The sequence below is a fragment of the Arvicola amphibius genome, chromosome 11, assembly GCF_903992535.2.
Source record: "Arvicola amphibius chromosome 11, mArvAmp1.2, whole genome shotgun sequence".
NCBI lineage: Eukaryota > Metazoa > Chordata > Mammalia > Rodentia > Cricetidae > Arvicola > Arvicola amphibius.
The window spans coordinates 103969394-103994848 of record NC_052057.2 but is presented as its reverse complement, the minus strand read 5'-3'; the positions used below and the strand labels follow the sequence as shown (position 1 = coordinate 103994848).

The following is a 25455-nucleotide window of genomic DNA, read 5'->3' as shown; positions in this document are numbered from 1 at the left end:
GGCATCCTTTTTTTTTGTTTACTAATGTTTTTTAATAAAGTGACTTTAAGTATGTAATTAAAAATTGATTTAAACCCTGATGAGAGAATCATAGTTCCCATATAGATTTACAAATCAAATGCAAACAAAATTGAAAACAATAACATTGCAATTCAAATTTATATCACCTTAAGTATGGCAAGAAAACCGACTTTGTTTAGCTGAAATCCAAAATATGAGTTGCCACGTGAAATATGGGTGATGGGCGGTGCGATGCTGGTTATCGTGAGTTTGGCTTCATTACTGTGTGCTAATGACTTAATTCTTCATCATTGTTTTTGGGCAGGGTTTATTAATACTGTTGGGCTTCCCTTTGTCGGGTGCCATCAGCAGCCTGCCGACATAATCATCCAGTTACACAGACTGATACACACCCCAGCTTTGAAGGCTTGGGCCAGAACTTATACTGAAGTAATTAAATCCAGATAGCTGTGCCAGGATTTGTTCAGACTATCGTTGAGATGGAAACACAGAAAATTCAAAATCTTCAATCTTCATGGCGAACCCAAGTATAATCCTTTAAATGCTCATGTGAAGACACACACACACACACAAAGCACACAAAAAGAGAGAGAGACTTCCAGTTTTAGAAAAGTTTTTGTTCAGCTTTTCGTGATACAAATGGGGAACTTTGAATCAAGGTCACGAGTGAGAGGCCTATGACTAGAATCTATTTGTCTTTTCTTACTGGAAGTAATAATAGCAAAACTGAATGTACATGATTATATTAATAGACTAAAAGAAGACACTTGGAAGGTGCTTCTGTGAGCTAGGCACGAAGTGTGCCTTTGAACTCCTGATCCTCCTGGGTTTGCCTCTGGAGTGCTGGGATTACAGGTGTGCACCACCATACCCAGCCTTATATCACCTTTTAATGGTATCATTTAAAAAAAAATTCACCATCAAAAAATCTTGCCGTTTCTGACTTCCATCTTACCTAACTCCTGCGCCTTGCAGTTATTCCCCGGTCTTGATGGTCCTAAGTCTGTTACATTTGCTCTTATGCTTTGGCCCACAATGCTGCCTTTCTTCTGTATGTCAGACAAATTGTCCCTGCCTTGATGTGCCCGTTAGCATTAGCAAGTCACAGAAAGAAAAGCCACTTTATCAGTGAAAAGTGGATCTCAAGGGGAAACCTGGTCCAGACATCAGACTTGACATATATAGAGAGAAACTGAGGCACAAAGAGTGGAGGAGATCCTCAAGATCCATCAAACGGAAGCCGATCTGGGGCCAGAGGCTCAGCCGTTCTTACACCAGTTCTCAGTGGCTAGTCTTCCTCCTTCCCTATCCTCTGCAGCTGCATAGCAGTGCCTAGCTTAGGGGAAGGAGAAGTGGCAGGGAATGGGTTTCTGTGCCCAGGCAGGCAGGATTCAGAAGCAGACTGTCCAGGAACACAAGATGTGTGGTCACCGACCCTGAGCCCATCTTCACTGGAGTTGAGCTTGTTCCTTCTTGTCCCGTGTGCGTGTGCGTTTAAAAGGATTAGGTTTAGAGAGATAGGCACGTTTAGTCTGAGGCGATTTCGGGAAGAGTTCTTGCGGAGATAGGAAGTACAGACACAGCCCTCCACAGATGGCCTTTGTAAGATACTACATCACTACCTACCAGCTTCTCTGAGTCATCACCCTTGCTAATTTCAAAAAAGCAGGTGATTTCAAGTCACAAATACTTGTTTTTGTTTTTTTTTTTTTGTTTTTTTTTTTTTTTTTTTTGGTTTTTCGAGACAGGGTTTCTCTGTAGCTTTGGAGCCTGTCCTGGAACTAGCTCTTGTAGACCAGGCTGGTCTCGAACTAACAGAGATCCGCCTGCCTCTGCCTCCCGAGTGCTGGGATTAAAGGCGTGCGCCACCACCGCCCGGCTAAGTCACAAATACTTAATGAGCAGAGCAGGTGCCAAGATCTGGCCGGTCTCTTGTACAGTTGAGGGAGCTGGGACTCTGATGGGTACAGGGTCAGCTCTGAAGGTAACACCAGAACCCATTTTCTGGTGTCCCGACAGGTTGGCCCTTTTAAAGCAGGCTTTTGTTTAGCCTCAGCAATGGCTGTATGTAGCTACTACTGTCTAGTCTACCTGGTTATGTTGTTTAGGGATAGGAACGGTGTGGGCCTTTGGTACCACTTTCTTAACTCATAGAGTTAGAACTAACTCTACTGCCCATTATAGAGTCTGCAGTTCGAAGCCCCTTGATAGCCACAATGTTTGAAAATTCATTGCATGTTCCCCTGTTCCGGAGAGCATCCATACCCATGACCCCGGCCAGGACAGAGCCTGGCACTTATGACATGCATAAGGATTTGCCTAATGAGTAGTAAACGTGGTTGCTGGTCTGGTATTTGAAAGTCTTGGAGCATCTAGGAGGAATAGAAAGATGATGTGAAAGCCTGGAGCTCAGCAGTGAACCCCAGTTGAGCAGTGAACCCCAGTGCAACCCCAACTAGAGGCAGCTTTGGCCTTGTGTCTTTGTTTGCAGATGACTGCTACAGACCCCTCTCTGTCCTCGCATTGTGCACACTCATGGGGTCCGTCCACCAGAGTTAGTTTTCCAGTGTTTCTATTGGGCAAAGAATACACTGAATTGAGTTGCAAAAGGGTACAAAGCTCACTTTGGGTTCAAAGTGCCCGCCAGCTTGTGTGGGCAGCGGTTATTCTGTGCAAACAGGGACAGGAAAAGGGGTGGACTTCAGGCTCTTCCTGTGACTTTGGGCTTGATCCAGAGGCCAAGGTTTCCCTGAAACAGGGAGCAAAGTGAAGTGGCCAAATGAACTTTTTTTTTCCTTTAAGAGAAACAGCATATTCTAACTTTTAAATGAATTAGAGGACTACTATTGGGTGTTCTCCTGAGAAAGGGAATAAACAGGAAAACAATTAGAACTCCTCTTTCCTGCACAGCTCTTAGAGAAAGTCACAGAGTGTGTGGGGACTTCATTTCCCTTTCCTGTTTCCAGTGCCAAGGACGTTTCTTCTCTGCCCTTAGTCCTGGCTCAGTAACCACGGTCATGGTTCTGATCCCAGCTTGGACAGCCCTGTGCCTCAATGGCTTCTGCGGAGCTTTGGTTTTCTGTTCTATAGATGACATACAACAAGTCATCGTTCATTGTTTTATTTTGGTGTTTGCTGAGCATCTGTTGCTGGTGGGATATGCAGTGATAAACTAGACAGGCTCTATCTATATGTGGTGTAGACAATGAAAGCAACAGATAGATAGAAGACCCACCTACATCAGTGTGGCCTCATGGAGGCTAGAGTTTATCGAGGGAAGAGGACGTGAAACGTACCTACATGCAATTAAAAAAATATCCCATTACAGCATCCATGTTAGAAGTCAAGTGGCGACCCTATTGTACTCAGGTGCGAGTACGCCTGTCATTGGGAATGCGAGGTCATGCTTAGAGCCGCAGAACAGAAACAGTGGTGTTAGCATGCAAAGACCTAGGGTTCAGACCTCAGATGCCCTTTATCCTGGACTGAGAGACTGGGCGGGAAGGCATTTCTGGCTTCAGGAGCCGAAAGGAGCCAGGGCACTGGCTGGCTGACGGAGGACTGGCTGGAGATGAGTTGGGATAGACAGGGTCCAACCACAGAGGGAAGGAAGGACAGTTGAGCGTAATTTTACATCTGAAAGGAGCCCCTCAGGTGGGCATGGCACACCTGGTAAGGCTCATCTTCTGGATCTTGATTCTGAGGTAACCTGAGTGGTAGAAACACCAGAGGGCATTTGTCGCTCTGTGCACGGATACCAACCGACGAGCTGTGCTTCTTGGCTTAGCATTGCTTAGTATGCGTGTTCTCATATTTGTTAATAATCTTTATGGTGATGAGTTTGGATGGGTAGGCTGCACTCGATAGCTTTGAATGCACTTTTCTATCTATTATGCCTTCGCCTTCACAATAATTCTGTGAAATCTGTTTCACAGATGAAGAAGGTATCACTGGGAAGTTAGTAAGAGGGGCGTCGGACGTTCTGGTTGTCAGTCTGTCTGTCATGGAATGATGCCATAACATCCCAGAGAGCTGTATGTTAATTCAGCCGTGAAGGTCTGTAAGCTCTGACCCTATTGACAACACTTAAAGTTTGCTTTTTCAAAGGAATTCCTCAGAGGATTTTATGCATATAGCCTTCTCTTGCCTTTGTGTTATTTTCTTAGGACAGGATCTCAGGAGTAGAAGTACTGGGCCTAAGTGCAGTGGTCCTTGCAGTGTGTGACCAGGTGTCCTTCCAAAGGATGGGCCAGTTTTAGCAGTCATGATGAGGGTTCTGAGGGGTTTGCATCAGGCTTAAGAGTTTCAGGGAGTAAGCTTGGTTTTAAATTATCCTTCTCTCTGTCCTTGAAGTGATTTGATCTTTAAGATTTTACTTCAGTTTTTCCACACATAATTTCCATTATTTGTGATAGTAAAGACAGGTTAGTTAGTTTGTCTTTTTGTATCACACCATGCCTATACACTTTGTTAGAAGTTATTCCTTTCTTTCTTTGGGTGGGGGAGAATAATTACAAAACCTTATCCATGTAGGGGAATATTCTGGAGTCTTCCATTTAGTGACAAGTGTTTGTCACGGTCTAACTTTTCTCAGTGCTGAGTAGTTCCTCAAATACCTGACAAGAGGCGACATGGGGAAGAGAGGGTTTATTTTGGCTCATGGTTTGAGGAGGCAGCCAGTCGCAGCAGGGACAGTGTCATAGTGAGAGATGGCTGGTCACATTCCATCTGCCCCCAGGAGCTGCAAGAGATGAATGTCTCTTTCCTTGTTTATTCACTGAGGAACTGCTGCCCATATTTCGAGTGGGTTTCTTCCTTGCTCAGTTAAAACTTTCAGAAATATCCTCTCAGGTATACTCAAAGGTGTGCCTCATTAATTTCCCCTGTGTTTCTAATCCAGTCAGGCTGGTGGTGGGTAGTAACCACAGAGTTAGCCTGGGATTAACAGAGTTTACAGCGCCCTTCCTTCATGAGCAGTCTCCTGTCTGGTGGAACCTGCTGTCCTACCTTCCTTTTTAGCTTTTAAAAAATATTCTTTGATGTTTTCATCTCTCTTTTTTTCTCTCTCCTTCTAGCTTACTACACTATGAAGTTCCCCAAAGTGCCCTAATCATTAAGTAAAATTGTGTTACATCTCTAAATTAGCCTGGTTAACTTGAGTACTACAAAGTGTTCTGATCAAGAAGCAATGGCTTACCTATTATTAATATGAATCCCCTAAAGATGTATTTTTTTCCAATGGAAGAATTATGTATTTAGCCTTAAATTAATATACATGTTTAAAAATCATTTTAGAGATTTATTTTATTTTATACACATGTTTTGCCTTCACTGTATGTGTGTGCCCCATAGAGTTCAGAAAAGGGTGCCGCATTCCCTGGAAGTGGAATTGGGGATGGTCGTGGGCCACATGTGGGTGTGGGAAACAGAATCTAGATCCTCTTCTGCAAGAGCATTGAGTGCTCTTAACTGCTGAGCCGTCTCTCCAGCCCCAGATAGTACTATTTATTTATTTATTTGTTTTTGTTTGTTTGTTTGTTTGTTTATAGGCCAGGTCTTACTGTGTACCTCTGGCTGTCATGGACCATGTCTACATGACCAGGCTGTCCTCAAACTCAGAGGTCCACCTGCCTCTGCCTTCTAGAGTGCTAGAATTACAGGAATGTGACATCACACCTGTCATTATATAAGTGTTATTTTTTAAAATGTATGTTCTTACGGTCAATATTTTTTTTTTAAATTTCACTCCACATCATTACGGAAGCGTTACAGCACTGCTGCTAGAAGCCTTTCCCTTGGTTCGGATTCATTTACCACATTTTCAACTCATTTTGGTTAATTCTGCCTTGTTTCCTAGATTAGTGACCGTGCTGGGGACAGAAAGCGTGTTTTCCTCGTTTTGGTTTGCTGTCTTTCTCTTTGATTCTTTGTCTGTGCCCCCGCTGCAATATCAGGCTTCTCAATCTCAGCTCAGTGGTAAGAAACAGTCACTTCTTTTTTCAAATACATTTTTTGTTTTTTTTTTTGATTAGTGTTATTCAGAAGATTTTTCCTCAGGCCAGATCTTACTCCATTGACTGACCGACTCTGTCTCTGTCTCTGTCTGTCTGTCTCTGTGTGTGTGTGTGTGTGAGACACACACACACACACACACACACACACACACACACAGCCCTGGAACCACCCCATCCTTATGTTAATTAGGATCAATCTTGAATGCAAGAGCACCATTGCTGTGTCCATAGGCTGGGCAGTGAAAGGCACTCATGGCTACGGTGCATTAGCCTCTGCAACCAAGAACAAAAGTTAGACCTGAAAACCCAAGCGGACAGTGAACATCTGTGGTGAGTGCAGCCTGGCACAGCCCTAAACGAAAATGCAGGAAATGTTTGGTGCTGCTGAAAGGTCCTGACAGCAGCCCCGCTGACCTAGGCTGTATGCTGTGACTTTCCAGGCAGCAGTATCAGTCCCTTAGAACTGCGGACAGAGCCCTGGGACATGTGGTTGGCACCATCCTTGATGTGCCTGTGCTTCTGGGATCGAGAGGGAGAGGGCAGGGGTGCTGCTTAACCGCAGCATAGTTTGTAGGAAAACATCCCATCCCAAGTATCTGCCCCAAAGCCTGAGTACTGTTGTTGAGAAGTCCTCCTGCAGAGGCGCCTACTCCTCATCCCCAGGCCAGAGATGGGGAGTTAGGAGAAGGACAGAGTGTGCTGTGGGGTTCCCTAGGGCGGCTGTGACTGTGGAGAATTGCTTCTCAAGAACGATGTTCCCAACCATTGTCACTCTGTGGAGGGAGGGTGCGCAGTGGGTGTCCCCGCAGGAGAGTTTGAAGAGCTTTCTGTTGGAGCTCCTGATGGGACAAGCACAATGTCTTTCCTAAGCCGTTTTACTCCAGCGTTACTCTTAGGGCGGATGGCATGGTTAGAGATGGAGGAGAAAGCTGACTTTGATGAATCGCATTCCTGAGGAAGTCAAGTTCAGTTTCTAGAGGGAGGTACTCCATTTTTTTTTTTTTTTTTTTTTTACTGGATTATTTGTTCTTTTGATAACCAGTTTCTTGAGTTCTTTGTATGTTTTGGAGATCAGTCCTCTGTCTGATGTGGGGTTGGTGAAGATCTTTTCCCATCCTGTAGGCTGTCGTTTTCTCTTGTTGACAGTATCCTTCGCTTTACAGAAGCTTTGGAGTTTCAGGAGGTCTCATTTTTTAATTGTTTCTCTAGTGTCTGTACTACCAGGGTTATATTTAGGAAGTGGTCTCCTGTGCCAGTGTGTTCAAGTGTTCAGTACACACTTTGAAAGACCAGTAACCTACAAGTTCTACATGGTGGGGGAAAGGGGCTACAGGAAATTCGTGTGTATAATGGCTAAGAGAAGTAGCTCTTAAGTTAGATTAGCTTTCGATCTAAGCTTTTTCATATACCAGTATTCATAGACAATTTATTAGTCAGTCCCAGTTTCTTCATATGTAAAGTGTGTAATAATAGTAATAGTACTAATTTGGTTGTCTGACTATGAAATATACATGTGAAATATATATATATATATAATATATATAATTTATAATATATAATTTAGTTGAGTGTTGGCTATCATAATTGTCATGGTCTGTTTCCTTCACACCCTGGTCTGGCTGGTCTGGTTGCACACTTTGGCTTCACCTCCTGAAAATGATGTCTAAGATTTTCTTTGTGTGCTTTGCTGCGAGAAATGTGGGTACAGGGTAAGGACCTCAGCAACGATCCATTCATTCTTTCAGCTGACCAGCATCATCGAGCACCTGCCTCTTTATAGATTCTAAGCGTGGGACTACAGAGGTGTCCAGAATCACAAGGCTTACTTTCTTGGGTCAGTTCAGTGCCCTGCGGGGTTGGCCCGTGCTAAGCTCCACCTAAGGGCATATGACGTTCATTAGGTGTGTGTCTCCAGCGCAGCTCTAACCAAGGCAGACTGGCGGGTACTGCATAGATCCAGGAAGAAAGATTTCGGTTCCAGCAGCTCATAATTTGTCTGAATCTCTGTTCTTCACTTATAAAATAGTATCATTGCAGCCTGCATGATGGGGTCACTGTGAACTTTGAGATTTTTGTGACGAGCGGCACAGAAATCCCTAAGTGTGCTGTAGAGGTTCAGTATTAGCTCCAGACATTTTTAGTTCATGCTGTATATGGAGGTGTGTTGTTTCCTACTGGAGATGGCCTGCCAGGTCAAATAGAGTTTCATGTGACTCTAAAATCAAGTACAACTGGGCCCTGATCTCAGTTCTGCTGCTGACTGCTTCCTTGGCTTGCTCTTCCGTAGGCAGTAGCTTTCAGTGTAAAATGGAAACAGTAAGGGTGCCAAGCCCTCAGTGATGTTCTAAGGATTAAGGAAGTGATAGGAGCCTAGTACATATTGGGCTGTCCATAAACGGTAGCTGCTATTTATCCTGTAAGTTGAAATAGTGGCTCCAGAGCCTCAAGATAAATGACTGCCTGTCTACATTCTGTTTAGACTTTCAGGGTTCATTATTCTTCCTTAATTCATTTACCGTCCTGCCATTTTTAGAAGCTTTATTTCTGTGTTTGCTAAGTAATATGTATGAGTGGTTTTATAAAGCTGCAGGCTTAGATTGCATAGGGTTTTGTGTCCTGTGTTCATGGTTAGCAATATCTGTGTTTTATGAGCATTGCTATAATGACCAAGTAATATATTGCAACTCGATGGACCTTAATGTAATCATTTCCCCTTTGCTGTACCATTAAGTTATTTATTTACCATATTTTTAGTTGGAGCATTTCAGTGAATGAATATATTCATGTATGCAGCTTCTGAGTTTTTTTTTCTTTGCTTCTTCGGATGAATTCCCAGAAATACTACTTGGTCAAAGGGGATAAACATGCCTTTTGAATGCATATTGCCAAACTGCTTTCCCAGTAAGATCAGCTGATTTTTGTTTCTGTCTCCCTGATTCTATAAAATTCAGTTCATTCTCTTACCCCATAAATGCTTACCGTGTTTAGCCTTAACCATGTTGCAGACATACTGAGAAGAAGGTAACAGAGGAGAGAAGCGCGTATGTAAATATGTTTGTGCTGTGCCAACTGCTGTTAAGACCTCAGAGGAAGGGCTCCAGTCTCACTGGTAGAGAAATCATTTTCAGTGTTCAGGGCATCCAGACTGTGTTATCTAGGAGAAAGTCATGTCCCAGCCTCCCCTGGAGTCCCAGCTTATCGAGGTATTGTTGGCAAATAAAACTTGTACAGTGAGATGATTTGCTGTCCAAGAGAGAAAAGGACTCGATGTCATTTTCAAACTTAAAGGCTTTGTCGCTTTTGTGAGATTATTTCCAGGCATCTTTTGTCATTTGAGTCTTTGCTCTTAGGGATCCGTTTCCAGCATGGTTCTTCCAGAGAACCATGGTTCTTCATGGCTTTTACCCTTCTCTGCCCTGAGGGTGCTGTTGGTGTGACCTGCTCTTTAGAGTTTGTTGGTAGCAGGGCTTTGTTAGGAGATGTTAGAAGAACATGGGAGAACATTAAAATCGAATGGTTTTATCCTGGAACGTTCGCAGCTTCTACCTTGTTTCAGTTCCCTCCTGAAGATCAAAAAAAAAAAAAATAGCTTGGTGTGAAGAAGCCATGCCAAAGTTCTTAGAAAATTAAAAGGTACTTATTTAAACCAGGAAAAACAAACAAAGTAAAAAACCAAAGTCCCCCAACGCCCCAAAGTTCCAGTCATCCTGAGACAGTTTGCTACTCATAGAAAGGGCTGTCAAGGGGCCATGACAAACCATAGTGTAAACGAATGTATTCTACAATGTGATCTCCCAGTGAGATCTTAAGGGTGCAGGGTGGAAACCGGCGATAGAGACAGATCATCTCCAGGGCTTGGGGAGCTGTGACTGAGGACCTGTGCATGGCTCTGGGGTGTGGGCACAGGAGAAGGGCTTCTTAGCTTGGGCTGGAAGTGTGATGGCTGAGTCTTGAAGACCTAGCAGAAGGGGGTCCGAAGAAGCAGGCAGGAATCACTTTTCTGCCTTAAAGGAGACACAGGTATAGAATGGGCTGTTACCGGGTAGTGTTCAATAAACTAAAGCTCAGAGACTGAGAGAGAGAGAGAGAGGCGCAGGAAGTCAGTCGATTGCCGAGTTTCTCTGCCGATTTCTCAGAGCCAACAGCAGTTGGCTCTTCTGTTGCCTTTTGTAAAATTCACACGCTGTGTCTTATTTTCGGTTCAGTGTCAGCTGTTACTGGAAGTGGCCTGGCCTCTCTTCATCTTCCTGATCCTGATCTCCGTCCGCTTGAGCTACCCGCCCTATGAACAGCATGAATGTGAGTATCTGTGAACCATGCCTGTAACTTGGTGATGCCTGGTGAAATGTGGAACCATTCCCGAAGATGCCATCTTCAGGAAAAACACCGCAAAGGGCTTGGGACAGAAAATCTAGGCTTTGGGGGGCTGGAGAGATGGCTCAGTGGTTAAGAGCATTGCCTGCTCTTCCAAAGGTCCTGAGTTCAATTCCCAGCAACCACATGGTGGCTCACAACCATCTGTAATGAGGTCTGGTGCCCTCTTCTAGCCTTCAGGCATACATGCAGAAAGAATATTGTATAAATAAATAAATCTTTAAAAAAAAAAAAAGAAAATCTAGGCTTTGTATATATGTTTTTTGTTAGGGCATGAACTCTGGAGATATTTGTAGTCTTAGTGAATGATCATAATGATATGATCATTTGATATCATATGGCAGTAATGATAATAATCGCTAACATCTGTTTCACACATTTTTAAAGTGTGAGAATAAAATAAACTTAGTAAGAGTTCAGAAAGTTCTGATTAAGACTCACCCTTAGGGCAGCGAGTCAATGCTAGTTTCTGGTTCCTGGTGGTCCTTTTGTTTGCATTATCTAGTAATCACATGGTTGAAAATCCTGGAACACAGATTGCAACACATACCTCCTAAAGATTTAATATTTTTTTTAAAAAAGAAGTATGCCTATGTGTCTCTGTGTGTGTGTGCATGAATGCAGGTACCTGAGGAGGCTGGAGGTGTCACAGCCCCTAGAGCTGGAGATGGAGGCACTTGTGAGCCATCTGATGGGTCCTCTGCAAGAGTACTTTGTGGTCCTAACCTCTGAGCCACCTCTCCAGCTCCAAGAGCTTACACTGCCTTTCTGTGTGACATCTCAGTTTGAGTCATGCGATTATATTTTGTCTAGTTCCCAACAGTCTTGTATAATAGACTTTATATCATTCTCTTGGTAACTCAGTTGGGAGTCACACACCTATTATGACTTGTCCAAAGCTACATATCTAGTAGAAGTGGGATAGAATTCAGGTCACCTGGCTCTCACTTGTGTGTTCCGACAGCAGCCTTGACAGTGAGCGTTGAAATACAGTAATGACTAGACACATATGTTTACCTGGGTGTGACTCCTGGCTTCTGCATGGTGACAAGTGACTTTAGCTTCTTTATAAAGAGAACCGTGACACCTAACAGCCCTTGCGCTGGTGTTGCCAGAGTTACCATTTTACAATCCCGCCGTGCTTGGTGGATGGATGGAGCAATACTCTAGAAAGTCCCGAATCTGAACGATTTGCATTTGTGTAGGGGTTTCGGCTGGGCTCTTCTTACTACTGACCAACAGTCCTGTGGGCTTACAAGAGTCTGTTCTTCCAAGACAGCACTAAGGCCATAGCTACCTTTTGGTTGGATTTCTTGGTCTCTTTCCTATCTCTTACACAGCCTGCAGATGCAGGCACTTTCATACTAATTTGCTAATAGACATTCTGTATATTCAGGTTATAACCGCATGCCTCAAGTATTCTGGACATTACTTTCTGATCTCGTTAGTTAGAACAGCAGAGTAGAACGCGAACGTGAAGCTCTGCACTCTGGAACAATGTACTAGTGTGAATCTCTTCCCTATAAGTCTTTGTGGTTCAGGTTAGAGTCATCAGGGTCCTAAAATCTCCTTTGGCTCTTTGGTGTCCGTTACGTTATTTGACTGACATCCTGGACACCCAAGTCTAATCCTCATCTTGTTTCTCTTTGCACATAAGATGAGATACAGCGTGCCAGGAAGGGTCTTTACTAAAGGACAGGCGAAAATGCCTTCCCATCTCTGCCCTGTCCCTAGCGCCAGTATCTCTGCAAGCTGAAAGAGGTAAATCCTGTGGTCGTTGGAGTATTTGGTTGGGTTACATAAATCTCCACTGAATGAGGAGCAGCTCATTAGGCAAGGGGCCTTGTTTGGTTTTCCTTGAACTGTTAACAGGGAGATAAAGAGATTAACTGAGTAAATGTTCAACAGGCCAGAGTCCCTACAGAGACGGGCCTTAGGGATCAGACCTCCTCACATCCTTCCATGTTGCCTCTTTTAAAAGATTAAAGAGCTCCCAGTATGTGTGGCCTTTGGTCTACTTCTGGGGAGTCTCTATTAGCATATTTACGTGAAAGCAGAAGATGAAGAGAAACTGTCTTTGGAGGGAGGCAGGAGCTGGGAGATGGACAGAATGCTCTGTGTGACAGCAGTAAAGGAGTACTACTGTAGGCACACCACAGTGGCTCAGAGGTGCTGCTAATCGAGCCATTCGTGAGCTTTTACCTTTCTCTGGGAGCTCTGTGAGAGGACTCTGCCTTCTAAGCCAGCCTGGGCTACAGGATAAAAGCTTGTCTCATAAAAACAAAAATGAAACCACAAGATGCTTTGCCAGCGAGAGTTCATGTAACACCCCTTGAGGGTTGACCAGTGTTTCACAGGTGAGAAACAAGGCTTGGAGATGGGCTGGACTGCACCTCGCTCATGGCGGGGACTGGGTGTAAATCTCAGTTGGTTTGACTCCAGAGTCTATAACAATCCAAGCTAGTCACCACCTGAAGCCATGGTTCTTAATGCCTGCCAAGTCTTCAGATGACTCTGAGGGCAAGATCTTTTTGTCCCAACATGAACAGGCTTCTGGATTAAGAACCCCTGACCAAGCACATTTATCTTGATTCTCCTAAGCAGCACTTGAAGATCCCTGCTGCAGACTTACCCGCGCCTTTGCAGACTCTGACCTCACCCAGACATGCCCAGTCATTATTTAACTACTAAATGTAGGAGAAAGAAGCTGACAGGGACCTGGTAGGTGGGACCTCCTTTTATTGATGAGTATAAAAACAGATGGAGTTTTCCAGCTGAGTTGGGTCCCAAGGGAGCGTGCTTGTGAGGGGCCGCTGCTCTGGGTGAGCTTTAGGGCTGGCAGAGGAAGTGAAACTGGCAGATGATGTTTGCTAAATGAAGGCAAGCACAAGGGGGGGGGGCATGAAAAGTAACGGGATGATGATGAAGGCTGCAGCTGCAGGGTGAGGTGATGATGATGATGATGATGAAGGCTGCAGCTGGAAGGAGGAGGCTTGAGCTGGGCTCATAGTGATGAAGTGTCTACCCCAGCCATGTGCGAGTCTGAGTTCTTCATCGGCTGCAGTGTGAGGGAACTGCATTAGGTCCCTGCCAAGGTCCTTCTGTGTCTCTTAGAGATGAGGCTGGGAGTGGCGATTCAGTCACTGGGGACCAAGCACTTGGTGTCCATGGTCTGATGTCCCCCATGCATTACTTTCCCAAGGTTGGTGTCATGAGTCCCAATCTACAGATGATGCCAAATAGAACCATTGCCACCATTGTTTGGTGTCCTGGTCATAACTCGGGACCAGTCACTTGGGAGGAGTCAGGTCTTCTGGGACATGGTGAATGAGACAGGTGTGAGAAGGGCTGTGTCAAAATCACTTCAAAAAACTAACGTTTTCTCTGTGTTTTCAACAGGCCACTTCCCGAATAAAGCCATGCCTTCTGCAGGAACCCTTCCGTGGGTACAGGGGATTATCTGTAATGCCAACAACCCTTGCTTCCGTTATCCGACTCCCGGGGAAGCTCCCGGTGTTGTTGGAAACTTTAACAAGTCCATGTAAGTAACAGATGAGGTTTTCTTACCCAGACTTGTCCGTTAATCCTTATCCTTTCCTGCTTGAAGAAGGTTTGCATGAGAAGTCTGCAGAATGAATGAAGGGGGGATTTGCTCCAGGATTTAAGATTATAGGATTTAAGTTATTATGTGGCCCAGGGCTGTCTACTCAGAGTTGATGCTCTCAGAGAGCAAGCTCACTCCATCTAATTCACTCACTCCAGATATTTACTGGACCTCTGACATGGCCGATTCTAGGAGCCTGGGCCACGCATTGGAAAGGTCTGGATTTCCCAGCAGCTTAGAGCCTAGGCCAGGCATGGTCTGTCCTCAGCTCAGCTCTCAGGTCACTGCTCTGATGTCTGGGATGACTACAGTGTCATTGCTGTTGGCAGGTATTTTTCTTTCTGAGTGGGAACTGCCTGAGAGTATGACGCTGCATCCTTAATGTCTGTGTTCTGGGCTCAAATGCTCTGTGGGATAAACATTTGCCAAACAAGATGAGGAAGCTCCCTGAGATGTGCAGAGTCTCAGAATTAGAATGGATCAAGGAACCGTAGGATGTGCTGCAGGAGATGGGGCTGTAGTTGGTCCAGGCAGGGTCACATTTATAATGTTCATGTATAGGCTATGGACCTTTTGTGGGTACTTTAAGATATAATAAAAATATTATAATTTATTGGTATGCAGATGCATATAATCAAGGGTAAATTCACTACTATATATACATCCCTGTTATATTTATTTTGAATTTATATTTTGAATCAATAAAAACATTTTCATGGATCATAAAGCATATTTTGGGTTATAGGCACTAGGTTTATTATGGGCAGTAGATAGTTTTTGTGTATATGAGTGCATGCATATGTTTGTGCACGCACTGGCCTTGATGGGAGAACTGGGCACATGGGTGGACACTTGAGGCTGGAATGATCACTAGGTAGTAGGGGAAGCTAGGTTGGGGAGAGAGGCAGCTGGCCTAAGCAGGTCTTTTCTGTGATATTTTGTTCCCTTTTTAGTGTGTCTCGCCTGTTCTCAGATGCTCGGAGACTTCTTTTATACAGCCAAAAAGACACCAGCATTAAGGACATGCACAAGGTCCTGAGAACATTACGGCAGATCAAGCATTCCAGCTCAAGTAAGCAAAATCCTCCCGTTCGTGCATCTGGAAGTGGACATTTCCCTGCCCGTGGGGCCTGGGCTTGTTTTCAAGCTTGCCGTAGAGCGGGCTTCTTCTTCAGTGGCTGTGCGGTTGGTCTCTTCTGAAGGAAGCCTTGGCAGCAAAACTAGAAAAGCTAGTTGCTACAGACTGATTCTGGGGACAGCCATCCCAGACAGGAATGACACTGGCTTGCCATTAAGGCCACCGGGAACACAGATGGCTGCCAGGGGCATTTTCAGTTGTCCATAGGATTTCCATGGATAGCCGAATTGATAGATGGGGTATTTCTGTGTGTGTTAGAGCAGTTAGCATTCGGCCTTGACAAGGGTAAATAAAAGTTAGGCAACTTGGCTAGAACGGTAGCCGTTTGGGTTAGTCTGACAGGCATTTGAGTTCTGGTCTTGAAACAGTGAAGTCTTTACCTCAGATTCGCTAAGTGCCCAGACAGTTAGTTCCTGGCAATGCCACTGAGGAAGTGCCTGAGGAACATACAGTTTGCTGACCAAGACCTTGGCAGCAGATGGGCAGTTGCCTGTCAAGGGGGCGGGGCATGTTTGATGGTCACTGGTGCAGGTAATGTTGTGCACAGTGAGAATTGACAAGCCACCAAGGAGCCTTCAGGGTGCTGGTCCTTTTCTTGTTACCATGTGTTTCTGTTCTAAACTGTCAGTGATGAAGTATTTCTTCTATCATGGGCCAACAGTGGCCACCACTCCAAGAAAGTCCTTTTTACCCCGTTTGACAGTTGAGGAGGGAATGGATTGGCCTAGCCTTTCTTGAAAGGCCTCTTTCCCAGTTTGTGATCCATTTGGCATGAGAAGAAATGATGTAAAATGTTAATGTTTTAGAGGATTGGGTGGGTGCTTGTTCTTGAGGACACAGAACTATGATTTCCTTGGGCAGGAGAAGATGCATTGTGGGATCTGGAGAGCTCAGAAGTGACCAGTACATGATACTTTTCCAGAGGACCCAAGTTCAGTTCCCAGCCCCCACTTTGGGGGACTCACAACTGCCTATAACTCTAGCTCCAGGGATTCCCGTGGCTTCTGGCTTCTGAAAACATTGCACTCATGTGCACAAGCCACCCCCCCCCCCAACACACACACACATACACCCATGACAGGTCAGAACTGATCGGGGTGGCGTAGAGGGGGTGTGTGGTTTCAGTACAGAGCGGCGTGGGCATGCTCCGGTCCCTGAGTCACCAGTGAGGTGCTTGCACCTGGACTGTTCCTGACTGTGTGGCCAGATCGTCTGAGTTCTCTTTTTCTCGCCATGGAGGCCTCTGGTCAAGGCCAGGCTTTTCTGTCGTGGAGGGCCAGCCCTGTTAGATTGTCATGCAAAAGAACTGTGTTATTTCTTCTGCCACCAGGAGACAGTGCCACACACATGGAAAGTACTGGTGTGCCCTGCTGTGTGACTTTGGGAATAACCCCTGGTCCCTGAGAGTTATCTCCTCTTATCTAACAAGGGGTGAAGTAAAAGACCCGTGCAGGGTTAAAACAGTATTTAATGCTTAAGAAACATCTAGGGACTATGAACCATGATTATTTCCCTAAAGAGTATTTTAAAGTTTATTTATTTTGGTTTATGTGTATGGGTGTTTTGCCTGAATGTTTGTATGTACATCGTGTATGTCTCTGATGTGCATGAGACCAGAAGAGGGCATTAGATCCTCTGGAACTAGAGTTCAGGTAGCAAGCTGCCATGTGGCTGCAGGGAATAGAACCTGGGTCCTCTGTAAGAGCATCCAGTGCTCAGAACTGCTGAACCATCTCTCTAGCCTCACGATGATTATTTTCAAGACCAGACATCTCAGACAAAATATTTAACCTTTCTGAGACCTAACTTCCTGAGTTATATATAATATTACATTATTATATATAGGATAGTGATATATTATTATATCATTAATACAATAATACCTAAGATGTAAAGTCTGACTAACACAAGTTTTGGCACATAGACGACACTTAATAAGCAGAAGTCAGTGCCATCCTTACAGGGCATTGTTGCATTTCTGACCGTCCGACCTGTTCTTCTGCTTCTTAATTTGCGGGGCTGGCAAAATGGACTGGCAGAGTTTTTGGTTCTTAGTGTAGGCTGCCTTAGAGAGGAGGGTGCTTTTCTTCTGTTAGCAGCCAGTGTTGTGAAGTAGGCGGAGGAAAGAAACCACAAGTGTGTGCACAGCCTTCAGAAGGAAGCTGTCTTCCGGTGTTCAGTATCCCCTTTGCCCTGCAGCTGGTTTGGCTTTGTTTCAGTATGTTTTCCTGTGCTGGGGATCAAACCCAGGAACTTGTACAAGCTAGGCAAGCACCAAGCCACACTGAGCTACATCTTCAGCCACTGCTGGTTCTTGAGTTTCTGTCATTTTTCTTTGTTTATCCTACAACAGAAAGCCAGGCCCCAGTTACAGGGGAAGCACTGAGAAATGCTGCTTCCTTCTCTAGGACGTGGTCACCTTTTGCTGATTTTGAAGAAACACCCTGTTAGTCTGCATTGGAAGCTGGGCATGCCACTGTTGTTTGCTACCAAGAGATCTGTACCACCCTTTTATTTCCACTTCTGGTGAGGTAACTCATTTTGGGCGTTGATAGCCCAAACTGTGGGGAAGTTTGCCACCATGTTGAACCTTCTAGGGAATTCTGTGTCTCTCAAAAATCTGAGGACCGTTCTGTTCTTGTGTCTCTTCCTGAAGTCTTATTTTTCTGGTCTAAATATCCTCCAACCCTCTTACGCAATGCTTTTCCTTCCAACTTCTGCTGGTTGCATCTCAGTGTGTTTGTGTCATTCCTGAAGTTTACCAGAAATTACAAACGAATTTTAGCGTAGAGGAGAAAGGGACTTTTGCCTGTTCGAGTGTCGTAGTTCTGTCCGTGCAGCCTGAGATTGCATGAGGCTTTTGATGTTCTTGTCATCCTGTTGACTCATAGTCCATCTGCAGCCAACTCAAACTGCAGATCTTATGAACACACAGAACTGTAAGTGACTTGTTCTCTTTTCCCTAATTCTACCACTGGCTTTCTGAGCTAAAGGGGACCTGTCCATCTCTTCCAACGTGCATCGTTAAATCTCCTCTACTCTCTCGTCTTACTCTAATCCCTTCAGATTCCGATTCTGCTATGATTATATAGCTGCTACTTGTTGCTGTCTGTCTTCTGTGGGTTCAGTGACTCTCTTTTTGATATTCCAGGCATTGATCACTATGAGAACAAGGCTGGAGGCTGGGATTGGTCCCCAGAGGCTGCCAATACCTTTGGACAGTACTTCTTAGGATCTTAGAGATCTACTTGTGTATGTGATCATCACTTCAACTGCTGGGTTCTGCTTTGAAGTCCATTTGGAGATTTCATCTTTTTCTTTCCTTAGCTTACCTCTTCTAAAGCCATTGGCCTGCCCATAGGGACTCTGTAGACATGGGAGTCTACTGAAACACTCATGTCTTGTCTCAGAGTTTCCTAGGCTACAACATTGGTTTGTGTGTAGATTCTTGGGGCTGACTGCTTCAGTTTTTCAGCCCTGGGCCTACCATGCTTTTGTAGGTGCTGTGACGGGGTCAGTGGGGTCTTCTTAGGGGGGATCTGATACTGAAAGTGGAGGTGACTCCTTCCAGTTTACACAGTCATGCAAGTGACATCCTACACAATGACAATTCTTAATTCTGACCCACATCAAATTGCAGATTCATGAGTATTATTGCTTAAGTGGGTATTAAGAAAGAAACAATGAATTAAGGAAGGCATTGTCTCATGTGGCTGTGGGGAAATTCTGGAGAGCGGATTGTAAAAAACTGAAGGTTGGACTTTGCTGGTGCAGGAGAAAGACTTGAGACTTTTCGGGTGACAGATTTAGGTTCTTACTCTCCCTAGCTGTGACCTTTGATTCTTGTTGGCCCTCCACTTACTAAAGGTTGGACAATAGCTCCCCTGTGGGTCACAGAGCATTCAGTGATGTACTTTCTGTGGGTTTCCACCAGTGAACATGAGCCCAGGGAGTGACACACAGTAAACCAGAAATACTTTACTTCCCCTGTATTCCAGGGTGCTTGGCCTTTGCCAACTTATTTACCTTTTCTGGACCTTCAGTTTCATTGTCTAACATTTGAGATTTGGTTCAATGACTTGAAGAGGCTTCATCTTCGTCTGGCTCAGTCTGTGGGTGGGGACATGTGTGGTGGTGTGGGTTACTAGGCTGTAGCCATTCAGGGCAGAGTTAGGCCATGTTGGGGGTTCTGCTCTGAATAGCAGCACGTGAGGGACGCGTAGTAACCCCAAGTACATCTTTAGAGACTAAAGTGAGAGCAGCCAGCTCTGATCCCTCAAGTCATATTGTCTCCTCAAGTCATATTGTCAAGTCAAGTGGAGGACATCAGGGCTCACACAGGCAACTGTAGATCCACTTCCCTTGTGTAAACGAGACCCCCAAAAGGCTCAAAACTGACACCAAGTCTGTCTTGATTTTCTTTCACAAAGGTGGCCCCCCCACAGTTTCACTGGAAGGGCAAACCTGAATCCAGAGTTATGACATGCACTGGAAAGATAGCTTTTCACGTCCTACGTCGGCCCTCTTTTGAGCCACCCCCTCCAGGGGGGTCTTAGCAATGTGTGTACTCCCTGATAATGTTTTTGTAAAATCTGCAAAGGTTAGATTCTTAAACAAAAACGTAGCCTGTATTGTGTGAGTTCCAGGCACTCGGGTGGAGGAGGAGGCCCCTGCCCACTAGGAAGCCCCCTCTACCCTCAGCCTCCTCTCTAGGCTCTGTCTTTCAGCCTTACTTACTGCATCTTGGCCTTCTCTTGGGTCAGGTCTTGGTGACTCTGGCCTCTTGTCTAAGAATGGTGAGGGGCCCCCAACAAAGCCCTTCCCAGTGGTTAGTTGCCAGAAGTTAGGATAGGGCTAGGGGAGCAGGTGACTGCCTTTTGCTGTAGGCGGTGCCCTCACTGCTTCGCCTTTTAGCTTTTAGCTCCTTAAGATGGTTTGCGCAGTAATAATGAACAAACACAAGCTGCTTCCCACCGGGCTTGTCTGCTTGGGTAGCCACCTTTTCCCAATGCCTGCTCCTTGTTCCATCCACAGTGGATGCAAGTTCCTGTGACAGGTCCGGCCTCTCTATGGGGCATGGAATTAGGAAGTGCTTATTTATTCTGTGGGCTGAGGCTTGTGTGGCCGTTTCAGGGTAGACCATCCTCACAGCTTACGGGGAACACCCCCACAACAAAACACACACATACCATTTCCCCACAATTAGCTAACCCCTTGTCCAGTGAAGTCCACAGGGGCTCCCAAAGTCTCACTGTTGTATGTGCTAGTCTAGGGACAGTCCGACTTGTATGGGTTCTATAGAAGTTCTGCATTCTTTACGTCTGTGCATGATCCAAGTGGTGTGGCTAGGGCTATCAGTTCCGTGGTGTGGCTGAATGCCAGCCAGCTGATCTCTAGGGTACGTGGGACCCAGCCAAGATCCTAGCTCTTAGCTCTCTAGGTGTCTGGCCCTGTCCCAATTTATAGCCACACTGACATGCTTTAAGTCTAGAAGTCCAGAGGGTACTTTGTGGACTGCAGAAGACTATTTTCTGGTCCTTTGTGTTTGGTCCAGGATAGGCAGCTGGCAGCTGAGGGATGACCTCAAAGCTCTACCTGTGTGCGCATATACTCCATGGTCCTTGGGAGTGACACTGCCCCTGAGAACTGTGTTCTTTCAAGTTGGGCACTGTCCACCCCACAGGGCTGTCTGCTGTAGCCTTCTGTTCACTTCAGCGTCCAGTGGTGAAGACGATGGTGACAGCTCACAGCCCTTCTTCCTGTCCCATCTCTGACTCGGGGGCTTTTCAGATGTGTTCTCTCCAGGATACAGAAGCCCTTGAAGCTGCTATAAACATTGCCATGGTGACTCTTGGGCATGCTGGCACTGGACTGGATGGAGATGTCCCCAGGTTACTGAGACCGGAGGAGATCCAGGGCAGTGTAGTTAGTGCATGTCATCGTCCTGAGTTAAGTCTGCTTGTCTCTGTCCCTTCAGCTAGGTGTCATGTCGAGGTAATAGCATGGCTGCCGTGTTCATCTATTCATAATACAAAGCTGGTTTGGCCTTTCCATTGTGGCTTGGACCAATGCATCTGTGCATTTCTGTCTGCAAGCCATTTTTTTTTTCCTGGTGATACTGACAGCTCCAATATGGATCATTGATTCTGTGTTAATCTTTGAAAGTCAAAAAGAGATGAGCTCCAGAGGGAAGAGTGGTTGTGGGAACTTGGCACGGAAGTTGGCTGAGGCAGGGATTTAAGGATGATGAACAATGAACAGTTTTTAAATATCCCCTGAGCTGGACAGTCAGAGTAGCTGGGTTCAAATCCCACCTCTGCTCCTGCTCAGTTGTACCCATGCCTAATTACATACCGCTCCGGTGCCTCACTTTCCTCAAAATGGGATAACAACAGCAGCACCTCCTTTGGGATTGTGCAGCAATAAAAGGAGCCAATGAGAACAAGGCCTTTCCATAGAGACCTGATGATACCTAGTAGGTGGCAGATCTCTTCTCTCATTCACTGAGTTGTCACAGTTATTGCGGGAGGGAGGGCATCTCTCTTTGGAACTCAGAGAGGCTAAGTACCTTGCCCGAGAAACCCCCGTTGGCAACAGGTGACAAGACTAGACTCGTTCTTTCAGAGAGAGCTGCCCTCGGCACCCTGACGGCCCTTGAGGTTCCTGTGTGCAGGGGCACAGACAGACCGGGGTGGGAAAGGATAAGAGGGCTGGCGGCTGAGATGCATGCCAGATTGCCGTCACTTCCCGGCTTCACGGGTCACAGGCACCAGGGGATGTTTCCCCCAGGTCTATCTCTGAAGACCACTGGTGACTCACGGCCGCTTCTCCTTTTTGCCTGAAGTCCTGCCTTTTGTTTCACTGGGGCAGTTGCTCAAGTTGGGTTTTTATAGCCCCAAATGTCTGGCTTTCTGTCCTCATGTCTGACGCCCGTGTGTCATCTTATTGGGAGACCCGATGACGTGTCCGCATGTCATCAAAATGGAAAGCCTGTAAAATCTTCAGGTGGTTGTGATTCACCTCCTGTGTGTGTTTGCCTAAAGTTTTGATCTGAGGCTTTTGGGCTTCATCGTTTCTTCATCGTTCAAACCTTTCTCCCTCCACGAACCCCTCCCCAGACCTGTCACAGCCACGCCGTGTCCCGGAGCCCAGTCTGTGGGTTGCCATCCAGGGCAGAGGCCTGGCTCCAGCTGAGCAGGACTCAGGGGACACGGAGCTCCAGGGCAGTGTTGAAATATTGCTTGAGCTAGATCGAAGCAAAGGTCAGCTTTACCCAGACAGGCATAGAAAACACAATTGCGTTCAATTACAGAATGCCACGGACCCCACGATATGACGCTGCTTTTTAAAAATCTTGAATTGTGACCATCAAACAACAGTGCTGTTCATCTCCTGTCTTTCCCGGGTGAGATTTGTTTACCCTGTGGGTGGTAAAGAGAAGCTCGGGCAAAGGCTTTGTGTCTCATTGAAAACTCCGTGCTTCTAGCCCTCCCGCCTCTGTTGCATGGAGGCACCAAAAGCCAGTGTTAAATTGACTTTGTCCACAGACAGGGTCGTGCACGGTCGTGATGACATCTTGCATTGAAAGATTTTAATGCATAGTATACATTCACCACACGTGGCCTCATGTCGTACAGGGATACACTCACATAGGTACACTTGGCGTGTTTGGCGCTGTGTTATGTCAGAGTGGACTAACATAAATAGGTATTGTATATTTGGTCCCATGTCGTATAAGGGTATATGCAGGTATGCATTGTATGTTTCATACAAGGATATGCTCACATAGGTATGTCTGCATCGTATGTTCAGTTCTGTGTCATGTAAGGGTGTAGTCACATAGGTGTGAAGTGTAGGGTGAAGATGCCCCTCCCTTGCCCTTCCTTTCCTTTTGCTCAACCCTTCCCTCTCAGTAGTTCACCTTGTTTTCCTAAACCGTTCTGCTTCTACCTTCATGTCATACATAGGTGGTTCTAGGTCTCTATATAAGATCCAGGGCCCAAGTGAGAGAAAACATAGGATATCTGTCTTCTGAGACTAACTTAGATTAATGTGATTATCTCCGGTTGTTTCCATTTTCTCCAAAATCCATAGCTTTGTTCTTTATGGCTGAAAAATATTCCATCTCTTCCTCAGTTGTTGGACATTTAGAGCTTCCATGAGCATTGATGTGTATGTTTGTCAGTGTGGAAGTTTGCATTTTGCGTGGACTGTTGAATTTGGTTCTTTGAAGCGGCATTCGCTGATCAGTACCATCCCCATTTTATGGATAAGAAAACTGAGTCTAAGAAGGTTGCTTCTATTGCTCAGTGCCACAGGGTCGTAACTTGGGTCCACTTCTCTGAAATTTGAAGTTCCACATCTTTCTACCATGCTATGATGCTGGACTGCCATGCTCCAATGTGGGGAAGTGTGGGTGGCATTGCCAGCTCTTGATTTTGGAGAGTCAAACAATTCCTGTAGCTGCCGGTAGCATGGAGAGAAGTGGAATTGTGAAATCAAGAATTGTTGGGTTTTTAAGCTCGCCTCTGGCTTGTTCTGTGACCTTGACCAGTTATTCCCTGCTCCCGTCTATTTCCTGGTTTGGAAAAATGAGGATAACTATAGTACCTTTCTCGGAAGCCGGCTTTAGAGGTCCTGGATATTGATCTGTATAATGTGTCTGAGGCTTTGTCAATACGGCGCAGTGTTTCCTGCCTCAAAGTGCCACCGCGTCCTAGTAAGTTTATTAATTTTAGACATTAGAAGAAATCAGACAATTTCTCCCAAAACCCGCCTGGAAAGAATCCCACCTCAGTGCCTGCCATGTGTTTGTCTTCCTTTCTTTTTCTTGTTCTCTGGTTTGTCTATCTTGGCCTGTCTCTCTGTCTCAGTTTTTCCTTGTCTCTGTCTCTCTGCTTGTCTTTCTCTCTCTGTCTTTCCATCTGTTTTCTCTGTGTGTTTGTGTGAATATGGAGGCCAGAAATGATACAAGGGGTCTTCTTGCTCTCCACCCCATAGATTGAATCGTGTTCTCTTATTTAAACCCAGGACTCAACCATTTGGCTAACGTACTTACCCAGCTTGTTCTGGGGATCATGTCCTCTGTCTCTAGTGTCTCTCCTGAACTACCTCCCCAACCCCCGTTCCCTGGATTTTTCAAGTCCCCACGAACTGATTCTAGTCCTGCATCCTTTAGTGTCTGGTTTTAATCACTTAGAGACAGGTCATGCCTTCTAACCGGGTGGCTTTAACTCTCCCCTCCCCAAGCCTCCCCACCTCTGTCTCTTCTGTCCCATTCAGTCTTTCCTGTGATTTTGACCTTTCTCTTCTCTCTCCTTCTATCTTCCAAGCAGCTCTCAGCACTGTGCACCCCTCTGCTAGTCACAAAAGGCTCCCTAGGAAGTGTTTTCTTATCAGCTGTTTCTGTGTTTTCCCTGATATTGGCTTCCTGTTTCTTGTTTCTCCTTAGGCTCAGAAGTCCTTTGGGCCAGTGTTAGCAACTCATATTACCTTTCCTTCAGGGTTCTCTCAGCCAGCCTGCATGTGGTCATCACCTGCTGACCAGCGAGAACCACAGCCTTCTCTGGCTCCTTGCTACCATTCAGACACTTAGGTGACACAAGTCCTCATTCCAGTGGCTTCTAGAGCTTCTCCCACTTCCTTCTTGTCAGCAAGACAAGCATATTGGTTTAGTCCATTCTAGCTACCATAAGGAAATACCCATGATTCAGTGCATTTACACAATAGAAATTGTTTCTAAAGAGCCTGGAAGTCAGCCGGGTGGTGGTGGCGCACACCTTTAATCCCAGCACTCGGGAGGCAGAGGCAGGAGGATCTTTGTGAGTTCGAGGCCAGCCTGATCTACAAGAGCTAGTTCCAGGACAGGCTCTAGAAACTACAGGGAAACCCTGTCTCGAAAAAACCAAAAACCAAAAAAAAAAAAAAAAGAGCCTGGAAGTCCAAGGTTGGGATGTGGCAGTGGCATTCTCTCTTGTGGGATGCCCTCTCCTGGAGGGGAAATGTCTTTCTTTACTCTAACCTCGTAGAAGGGACATAGATATATTAAAAAAAAATTATTATTCTGACTTTTTCTGTATATGAGTGTTTGCTTGTATCTATGTGTGCCATGTGTGTGTCTTCAATAAAAGGCATAATGCCGTCCAAGTGGACTCTCCTCTGATGATTGCTTTACCTTGTAGGCCTCTAATTTCCCAGCATTCTTATCCTGTCTGGATAACTACGCCATAATTGCCATAATGCATGGGTCTAGGGAACGTTGCCCCCTTCTAACTGTGATCTCAATCTTGTCTGATCCCCCGTAG

General features: G+C 45.6%; 1 protein-coding gene across 3 annotated transcripts in view; it reads left to right on the top strand.

Annotated features, from left to right (window-relative positions):
* Abca1 (ATP binding cassette subfamily A member 1) overlaps positions 1-25455 on the top strand; it is a 117516-nt gene that overhangs the window by 17729 nt on the left and 74332 nt on the right. For 2 of the 3 annotated variants that reach the window (XM_038347246.2, XM_038347245.2), the window contains 3 exons: positions 10241-10334; positions 13809-13950; positions 14967-15085. In XM_038347246.2, the coding sequence (XP_038203174.1) occupies positions 10241-10334; positions 13809-13950; positions 14967-15085 (355 nt within the window). Of the gene's footprint in view, positions 1-3557; positions 3694-10240; positions 10335-13808; positions 13951-14966; positions 15086-25455 lie in introns of those variants that run through there. The other variant, XM_038347249.2, reaches the window with a different exon arrangement.